This window comes from Emys orbicularis, chromosome 12 (genome assembly GCF_028017835.1).
Source record: "Emys orbicularis isolate rEmyOrb1 chromosome 12, rEmyOrb1.hap1, whole genome shotgun sequence".
NCBI classification, from domain to species: domain Eukaryota; kingdom Metazoa; phylum Chordata; order Testudines; family Emydidae; genus Emys; species Emys orbicularis.
The window spans coordinates 35639446-35650135 of record NC_088694.1 but is presented as its reverse complement, the minus strand read 5'-3'; the positions used below and the strand labels follow the sequence as shown (position 1 = coordinate 35650135).

Here is a 10690-nt window from a genome sequence, read left to right as displayed (position 1 = left end):
GCTCTTTCAACCAATTGTGCACTCACCATAAAGTAATTTTGTGTTGACCACATTTCCCTAATTTGCTTATAGGCTATATCCTGTCTACTGTTTTTCCTCTAGCCACTATGCTGCTAATTTTATTAAAGAAGGAAATTAGATTGGCCTGTCTCCTTGCCTTCTTGCCAGAGTTTTTGAACTGCCCCAGCTCCCACTGACTTCAGCTGCTGTTGTTAGGCTCAGCACTCTGTAATCAGCTCCCGGTGTCTCAAGTTGGGCACCCAGAGAAAAAGGATCACACAGGTAGTGACTACTTCCCAAAGTCTAGCATCTCATAGGCAGGGATAGAACCTATTTCTTCTGGATGATGTTCACTTGCCTTAAGTACAAGATCATAATTTCTCTCCCTGCAGTCCCCTACCTCATTCTTCCTGGAATTTCCAACTTCTAGACTGACGGATGGAAGGGTCCTACAAACAACAGTCTCATTCACTACACAGCAAGGAGGGACAGGTGTGGTGTATTGAGGACTGTATTGGAATTGCAAGCTAATGCTATCTCTTTAACAGTGGGAGGTGGTTTCCTGGTCCTGCTTGCAGGCTAGAGGGCTCTGTAGTAAAGCATGCAATCATCAGAGTCAGTCTGAAAAGGGCCATCTTGCAGGAAAGGTGGTCCATTGTGCCTCTCTCTGTATTAGGAAGCAGTCTGCTTTGTCTCTCTCTCTCTGTTTTGTGGTTCTTGTGTGTTATTCTGAATTCTAAAAAATAAAAATTCAGTACACTTCAAACTTTCAAGAACAATATTCTTTGTTTTAATCTAACACCTTTCTGTATCTGCCATGAACGTAACAAGAGGCACAAATAGAGAATGCATCACCTCAGCAGAAGAGATAAAATGAGTGCAGGTGAAGAGTCACTGATCACAATCTGCCAGTCCAAACAATAACCACAGTGTGGCTAGGGCAAGTGTCTTCCCTCCCAGTACAGTCCAGTGATCCAGGCCTGGTACTGGCCTCCTACTGAGGACAAAACCAAACGCAAGGAGTAAGGATCTTTCACCACAAACTAGTTTCAGCTTGGGACGCTATACAGGAAAATATGCCAATGTAAATATACCATAATAGTTATATTGATAAAGCTCTGCATGGACGCACTCATTCTGGATGGAGTACTATTTTATGGCTCCATTTACATTGCTTTGAAAGTGACATAGTCTACATTGGAAAAAGGCAATCTTAGTTGGGATAAAGGGGTTCTGATGAGGAGTTGCACTGGTATTATTATGCCTGTGTAAATCTCCCTGTAGACAAACCCTAGAGCATCCCCGTGACTAGGAACAGGGCTGAGTTTATGTCGGCTTAGCTAAGCCTGTTCACTTTCCCCAACTCTGCCGAATGAGACCTGAGCAAGCAGGGCAGGGTGCTCATTAGTCATTGTTAGAAGCCCTTTGTCACAGAAATCCAAAAGTTAGTATGTGAAGATCACAAAGCAGCATAAAAAACTGATCTACATGGTACAGCACAAATGATATCAAACAATGACTATCTAAAAAGACTTAGGAGGTGACGGTTTACACTGGCACAACCACATTCATCGAGTGTTGGTTTCTGTTGAGGACAAGGGAAACTTCTGAATTCCAAACCAAGCCAATTCTCAGCCAGCAAAATTGTGGGGTGTTTTACCAGCCCAAACGAGTCTTGCTGAATTCAGGAAATCCAGTGCCTACACTTCAATTGACAGATGCCTCGTGGTGAACTGGTTTACTCACTGCAAACCACTAGTGCAAGCTCTGTGGAGTGGAATTAAGGAAGCAAGGCTTAGTCTGTTGTTAGTCAGATAAATTAGGTTCTTTGTACAAATCTGAGCTTGCCTTAGCAGTGGGTTTCTGTGTCTGTCATAGAATCATAGAATCATAGAATATCAGGGTTGGAAGGGACCTCAGGAGGTCATCTAGTTCAACCCCCTGCTCAAAGCAGGACCAATTCCCAACTAAATCATCCCAGCCAGGGCTTTGTCAAGCCGGGCCTTAAAAACCTCCAAGGAAGGAGACTCCACCACCTCCCTAGGTAACGCATTCCAGTGCTTCACCACCCTCCTAGTGAAATAGTGTTTCCTAATATCCAACCTAGACCTCCCCCACTGCAACTTGAGACCATTGCTCCTTGTTCTGTCATCTGCCACCATTGAGAACAGCCGAGTTCCATCCTCTTTGGAACCCCCCTTCAGGTAGTTGAAGGCTGCTATCAAATCCCCCCTCATTCTTCTCTTCTGGAGACTAAACAATCCCAGTTCCCTCAGCCTCTCCTCATAAGTCATGCACTCCAGACCCCTAATAATTTTTGTTGCCCTCCGCTGGAGTCTTTCCAATTTTTCCACATCCTTCTTGTAGTGTGGGGCCCAAAACTGGACACAGTACTCCAGATGAGGCCTCACCAATGTCGAATAAAGGGGAATGATCACGTCCCTCGATCTGCTGGCAATGCCCCTACTTATACAGCCCAAAATGCCGTTAGCCTTCTTGGCAACAAGAGCACACTGTTGACTCATATCCAGCTTCTCGTCCACTGTGACCCCTAGGTCCTTTTCTGCAGAACTGCTACCTAGCCATTCGGTCCCTAGTCTGTAGCTGTGCATGGGATTCTTCCGTCCTAAGTGCAGGACTCTTTCTCACTCACACTCCAATGTCGTCAGCCCCCATTGTATGACTCTCGCCCATCAGCCTGTGTGTTCAGCCCAGTATTTGGGCTGGTGGCCTGAAGGAGAGGGAGCCTTCCAACATTAAAGCATTTAAATTGATAATGTGATATTGATGTTTAGTAAATGCTGTTCTCGTTCTATTGCAGGGTTTGGTTCATTTCCCCCATGGCAGACAAGGAACTTGGAAATCAAACCTTCCTCACAGAGTTCATCCTCCTGGGATTTGGGGCTAGCCCCAAACTGCAGATCCTTCTCTTACTGCTATTTCTAGTGATCTACATTGTGACCATGGCTGGGAACATCCTCATCATGGCAGTAGTTGTGGCTGACCAGCACCTTCACACCCCCATGTACTTCTTCCTGGGGAACTTGTCCTGCTTGGAGACCTGCTACACCTCCACCGTCCTGCCCAGCATGCTGGCCAGTCTCCTGACTGGGGACAGAACCATTTCTGTTGGTGGCTGTATCACACAATGTTACTTTGTTGGTTTCCTTGCAGCTACTGAGTGTTATCTCCTAGCAGCGATGTCTTATGATAGGTATCTAGCGATATGCAAACCACTGCATTATACAACCCTTATGAATGGCAGGTTCTGCCTCCAGCTAGCAGCTGGGTCTTGGGTGAGTGGGTTACTGGCTAGTTCCATAGTAGCGGGTATGGTGTTACAATTAACTTTCTGCGGCCCCAATGAAATTGACCATTTCTTCTGTGAATTTAAACAAATAATAAATCTCTACCACAATGACATCTACCAGGTGGAGTTTTTAATTACCATTGTGGCTGCTTTATTGACACTGCCGCCATTTGCTTTGACTGTGACATCCTATATTTGTATCATCTGCACCGTCCTGCGAATACCTTCCACCACCGGGAGGCAAAAGGCCTTTTCCACCTGTTCCTCTCACCTCATTGTAGTGACGATTTTCTATGGGACCCTGAGCATTGTGTATCTGCTACCAAAAACCAAGACACTCAGAGACCTCAGCAAAGTGTTCTCTCTCTTCTACACAATTCTGACTCCTATGGCCAATCCCTTTATATACAGCCTGAGAAATAAAGAGGTGAAAGAGGCTCTGAGAAAAAAATGTCAGTAAATGTGTAGACTTGACAAGAATTCAGAAAGGACAAGGTATTTTTTGAAAGACAAATTAATGATGAGTGCAGCTGATTTACAGGGTAATGCTCAGATGTTGTGTAGCCCCATATTTGATGCTAGGTCTTTGGTATTGTGAGCTCATAACATTTGAGAATGTGCAAAGATTTGAAACTGTAAGTTCCATCAGAACCAGGATCTCTGTGTTCAGAATAAAATCGAGCTGTATTTTCCTTGTTGAAGGTTGGTGGTTAATAAGATTTTGGTGAATTCCATAGACTGAAACAAAGTCAGCATGTAAAATAGTGACTCGGGGCTGGATCTCCAAAGGGACCTAGGAATTGCAACGCCTCACTTCTAGTGCTGTGCCAGCCAGCGAAACCCACACCCAGACATTGGGATTCAGGGGGCACATCTACATTGAAATAAAAGACCCACAGCAAGGCTGGGGATGGCCCAGGTCAGCTGACCTGGGCTTGTGGGGATTTGGGCCACAGGGCTGAAAATGGCAGTGTAGATGTTTGGGCTGGAGCCCAGGCTCTGAAACCCTGCAGTGGAGGTGGGTCTCAGCCCATGCTGCAGCCCAAGCCCAGACATCTACACAGCTATGTTGAGCCCCTCAGCCTGCGCCCTGCCACCCCCAGTCAATTGACCCAGGCGCTGAGACTTGGCACCATGGGATTTCTACTTCCGTGCAGATGAACCAATAGAGTGTCACGCCAGAAGGGATCACCAGATCATCTCGTCCAGCTCCCTGTACAGCACAGGCCACCGCCCCCCCCCACCAGCACCTTGACACCGAACCCCACAACCCAAAGGAGACCAAAGTATCACAGCCCTCAGGAGACGGGGCTGTGATGTGCCACAGGCAGTGAGCAGGAGGGACCAAGGTGTTCTGGTCCCTGAGGCCCCCGCAATGGCAATGAAATGGTTAAGTGAGAGACACCCAGATAATCCTGGCAAGTGACCCGCACACACACGCTGCAGAGGAAAGTGACCCACACACACACCAAGGTCACTGCCAGTCTGAGCAGGGGGGAAATGCTCCCTGACCCCACACATCCGATCAGTTAGACTCTGGTCACGTGAGCAAGAATAATCCAGGCCAGCACCTGAGAGAGAGAGAAAATGCTCAGTGCCACCTCAGAGCCCCAAGCCTCTCCGCCAATGTCCCATCTCCAGCCCTGGCCATCCCTGATGCTTCAGGGGAAGGAGATTAAAAAAAAAATAGGGTAGAAAAAAATCCTTTCCTAACCCCTGCAGGCAGCCAGCTGAAATCCTGAAACATGACCTGTAAGGGACATAAGGCATAATCCAGGAGGCAGTCCTTCCCCCCCACTGCTGTCTGTGCAGAGCAAGATGTTTGACTCTGTCATAAGCTGTCTCCATAATGGCAGAATCCCTTTTGTTCTGGCCTAGGAATAGTGTCATTGAGAACTCAAGTCTCGTTTTGACTATCATTATATTATATTATATTATAATAAAGCCAAAACAAAACATTTCAATAATTCCCCATCAAAAAATTCAACTAAATCAATAGATCCCCACAAAACACATCAGTTGCATTGAATCAGTGTTTTTAAATGGAAAGCTGGACATTTCAACCAGGTCTAATGATGATGCACCATCCAGTGCTATATTCAGAAGACAGAACTGTAAAAATCAATTTCACTGCACATATATAAACTTAGAAAAATATTTTCATCAATAATAACTGAAATTTATGGATATGCAAAGGAAAAAATGGTGCTTAAAATTATTAGTGTCAAAATCCAGTGATTAAGACTTTTGAATTAGGCTTGTTACAAGCAAAATAATAGTAAAAACAGATATGATTTGTTGATTGAAGGATATTTATTGTATATTTTGATATGGGATGTTGACAAATTGTGTTTTAATGGTTAATAAAGCTTTAGCTTTTTGAACCTCAATGTCTACTGTCACTAAATACTCTCCTCCCCCGCCCCCAATTTCACACAACTGTGAAAATTTAAATCAATAAAAATCTAAAAAAATGCTTTAAAAAGCATTGATATCATCCATCAGAATTATTAAGAGAAATGAGTTCTGCCAAACCTGTGCACAACACAGGACAGAGATTCTCACCCCATGATTCCTGCATTAAGCGCATCACTTCTAGTTGTATCTTCTAGGAAGAAACATCCAGTCTGGACTTAAAGACTCCAACTGATGGAAAATCCACCACACCCCTTGGAAAATTGTTCCCATGGTGAGCTACTCTTCCTTTTTGTCTCTTGTGTCCTGGGCAGAGGACAATGATTGACTCAGTGAAACATCCCTGTGCAAACATTGGGCCCTGGCCCAATCAGAGGTTGCTTGCTGGCCTGCTGTAGTGGAACTTTGTTAATGGGGATGCGGAAAGGAGATACATATTCTTGGTGCCGCAGAACCGTGGCTCAAGATTTTGCCTGATGCACTGTTCTTTCACCCGATATTTTCGTAAGTATTTTACAGTCTAAATTTTGGGAAGCTCGTCCTTTCTTTGGTGGGGACCCAGGGGTGTGCAATAAAATAAAATGAAGTAGAATAAAATAAAATGTTCAATTGCAAGTTTTCCACTTGCATCACTTGTGAACACATTTGATTTCATCCACATTTCTTCCTCCCAGAATGGGGTCCAAGGGTTACCCAAAATCTTGAAGTGTGTGTGTGTGTGTGTTGGAAAAGCCAGGAAAGATAGGGAGTTGTTATATACAGAAACCCTGAACAATTTATGGTTGTTGCTTTCCCTTTAGAAAAGTTTTATTTTATTTTATTTTATTTTAGTAATGTCTACTTTAGAAATTTGATTATGTCAAGATGTCAAGCCATATCTGTCTTTTTTTGCTGGAGGCCTCCCTTACTGGATCCAGAGATGTGCACTATGAGCTTTCTCACTCCTTATTTTAAAGTGTTTGAATGTTTAACACAAAGAGCTTTTCTCCACAGTGTGCTTGGGATTTTGAGCTAAAATTAAGAGTCACGATTATATGGCTCGCTGCACAGCTGTCCACTTTTGAGTTTCTTAGAGAGCACTCACGCAGATGATAGGTCTCTTGGCCTTATCTGTCTTGGGGTGACATTTCCCAATTTTTCCAAATCAAGCCCGAAAGCCAATTTTTACCAAAGTGTCCACTAAATTTGAGTTCCTCTTCTTTTTTATGCCCCATTTGTGAGCTTTTTACTGGTTTGTTTTGTTTTGTTTTTACTGAGTACCCTTGGTAGGCGTGGCTGGGGTTGTCAGTGCTCAGCACTTTTGGAGAAAAAGGTCCAGATTGGCTGAAATTAAACGGAGGAACCCCAAATTAGTGGTCTCATTGTTACCATGTAATTCTTGTTTTAGAAGCAAGGAGCTGAGCAACAATGGCCCGTAAGAGTCCAACGCTTTGCTGAATCACACCGTTAGCATACAGTTCTGATGCCATTACTTAAGACCCCTTTTCTGCAAATCCTTCCATCCTTTCCCGAGTGGTGCTTTCCCAGGTGAGCAGGACCCATCGAAGACAATGAATAAAAGTCTGCAAAATCCATAATATATTTTAAGGGCCCATTTCATCTGACCTTCGGCATAACACAGGACAGTGAACTTCATCCAGTGATTCCTGCATGCAGCCCAGCAAATTATGGTTGAACTTGAATGCGTTGTTCAGAAAGGCATCTGATCTTGGTTTAGGCTGGTATTTTCAAGAGACCTGGAGGGAATTAGTGCCTGATTCTGACTGAATTCCAATGGGATTTGGTCACCTCACTAACATAGATTCTAAGATTCAAAGATATGGAGAATGTGGCACATCACTTGTCATGCTGAGGATAAGGTCCTTGCTCCTTGACTGGAAAAAGTCCCATAGTAGCTCTGGTGTATATAGCTCTGTAACCAGGACTGGATTAAGACAGGATACATGGATCCAGTGCCTACGCTGAGTGAATGCCCAAGGACATACAGAGGTTATCTACTGCCAGAGAGTATTTGAATCTGCTAAGAGGACAGCACTGGCAGCCTGTTGAGCCAGAAATGTCATAAGCTCTTTGCTTTGTTGATGGTCCTATGGCTGGATGGAATACTGGTCCTAATCCACCTCACCCCACTACTGACCTTGTCTGTGTCTTGTTCTTTAAGGCCCCAATTCAGCAAGGTACCTTTGCACACGTCTAGTTTTTAAGCATATTCTTATTGCTATGGAACTCAGTGGGAATTCTCACATGCTTAAAATTAAACACATGTTCAAGCATAGTGCTGAATTGGGGTCTAAAGTGCTTGGAGTCTGCTTGGGACAGCTACCATGTTACACTCACTTACGACACAAACATTTAATGAGATACACACACTGTGCTCTTGCTTTTGTTTGTTCTTCTCTCATGATTGTTGATTGATTTTTGCCTTGGTTCTCCTACAATATATACTATAGACCAGGGGTTCCCAGAATGTGGACCTCTGCCAAAAGGTGGTCAGCTGGTGAAACTGCATTCTTCAGTCAAGCTCTTGGTAAATCCTTAACTCAACATAACTCATGTTATTTAAGTAATTTAAGTAAAAGCTATATAAGTGTAATGTTTTGAGCTGCATATGTTGGATAGAGTATAGAAAAAAAAACAAGCTGCAAACGGTGCATTCACAGCAAGGTAACCTTAGCAACATACACACAGTCTGCCATTTACAACTGTAAAAAAGGAGGACTATGTTTTTCAGTATTTCAATCTGACGTGGATCAATCTATTTTCTGAAAATGAGAAGGGTGCACTGGTGGAGAAGATAATGAAAGTTCTGGACCATCTACAGCTACACAAAATGAGCCAGCCAATAAAATAAAGAAAGAGGTAAGAAAATATGATGACATATACTGGAAGTTTGGATTCTCCTTTGCCAGATTGGACGAGGACCCATTGCCGCAGTGTGTTATAATATAACTGTTATTTTATATTTGTATTTACAATATTTAATTATTTTCTAATTAGTAGAGAGTAGGATTGGGTCTTTACTTACATAGCAGAGAAATTCAGATTTTACACTAAAAAAAAATTGAAAACACAACCTAGTGTTCAAATTTGGACAACTATTTTGTTTTAAAAACAACAAATAATAACACAATGTGGTTTTTTAAACAAATTTGTTAACAGTGTTGTGTTGCTTATTGTTCAGTTTTATACAAAATTGTGTTCTCCCTGTTTGACCAGCACATTTTGCTCTCAACATTTTTTTTAAAATGTACTTTTAGTAAAAGAGTTTGGTTTCAAAGCACTGGAAACTGGGAGGTTTTTTTAGTACAAATTTCTAGGGATTTCTATCATTGCAATTGTTTACATTAAAATGCAGAGGAAAGATGTCCATTGGTTACTTACAGTGTTGTAGTTATATGATGTGACAAAGTACCTCCTCTATCTTGGTGGGTCCTTTGCTTATTGTCGGATTTTCTTGCCTCAGAGATTCACCATGTGGGTTGGGGAACAGCCCAGAGACCTTCCCCTCTGGAAGAACCCACAGTCCAGGTCAATTGGGAGGTTTGGGGGGAACCCGGGCCCGCCCTCTACTCCGGGTTCCAGCCCAGGGCCCTGTGGACTGCAGCTGTCTATAGTGCCTCCTGTAACAGCTGCATGACAGCTACAACTCCCTGGGCTACTTCCCCATGGCCTCCTCCAAACACCTTCCTTATTCTCACCACAGGACCTTCCTCCTGGTGTCTGATAATGCTTGTGCTCCTCAGTCCTCCAGCAGCACACCCTCTCACTCTCAGCTCCTTGCGCCTCTTGCTCCCAGCTCCTCACACTCGCACCACAAACTGAAGTGAGCTCCTTTTTAAAACCCAGGTGCATTGATTAGCCTGCCTTAATTGATTCTAGCAGCTTCTTCTTAATTGGCTCCAGGTGTCCTAATTAGCCTGCCTGCCTTAACTGGTTCTAGCAGGTTCCTGATTACTCTAGTGCAGCTCCTGCTCTGGTCACTCAGGGAACAGAAACCCTGTCTGACCTGGGATTAACAGATCACTCTCCTGTAGCCCTCTGGCCTGGAGGGAGAGAGATAGGGAGCTGCTCCTCCTCTTTCTCTACTACCTGCTTGCTGGCTGACTGCTAGACCCACCCACACCCTTGGTTGCTGCTGCTCCAGCTAAAGCCCCTTGGGAGGGGCCTGCTGGCCCACTCCCCAGAGGAGGGGAGGGAGAGACCCCAGCCATTGCTCCTGCTGCTGGGCATGCCACCATCATTGACCACCACCTGAGAAGGGTCTTTCCTGCTGGCCACCAGACTGCCGCCTGGAGCTGCTGCGTTTGCTGCTGAGGAGCTGCTGGAGCCCTGAGGAGAAGAAGAGGACCATCTGCCAGTGGGGGAACGCGTAGGAATTCTACAGACCACCGTGGAGGGGGCCCTCCCGGACTGAGTAACTTTTGAACTGTGTTCTTGTGGTGGGGATCTAGACTGTGTTTGTGGGGACACAGGGGGTGTGGCGTGGAGCCTGCCCCCTGGTCCATCTGTGTCCCCCCCCGATCCCCACCACCACCATCATCGTTGCCCCCTCCACCACCCCCACCGACTACTCACCATCTGCCTCGAGCTCCTGCCTCTGGGACTCAGCTGCTCACCTAGGCTTGCCATGCCCTGTTGCCACCATTGGGCCTGATACAGCAGCCAGCCTAAACTGCTTTTCCTTTTGTTACAAGCGCACGTAGGTGCACGTTCCCCCCCCTTTTGGACTGACCTCCTCCCCCCTGCAGCAAGCCCCCAGCTTTACCCCTGCTGCCTACCCATTTGCCCCTTGCTGCCTTTTGCCCCTCCCCCTTGCCCCAGCCCCTTGCTAGCTCCAGTTTGTTTGCCTGCCCCGCCCTTTCCCTCTGCAGCCTTTGTCTGTTTGACCCGCCCCAGCCTCTAAAGCTAGCCCCGTGGTTCCTCTGCCCCATTTCCCGCCTGGTTGCTCCCTTCCCCCTGCGGTCC

The 10690-nt window shown here is 45.3% G+C and overlaps 1 protein-coding gene across 1 annotated transcript; it reads left to right on the top strand.

Moving 5' to 3' along the window:
• The first annotated feature begins 2840 nt into the window (after positions 1-2840).
• LOC135886479 (olfactory receptor 10A7-like) lies at positions 2841-3770 on the top strand. The gene has a single exon (XM_065414201.1). The coding sequence runs from the start codon at positions 2841-2843 to the stop codon at positions 3768-3770; it is 930 nt and encodes a 309-aa protein (XP_065270273.1).
• Positions 3771-10690: the final 6920 nt, after the last annotated feature.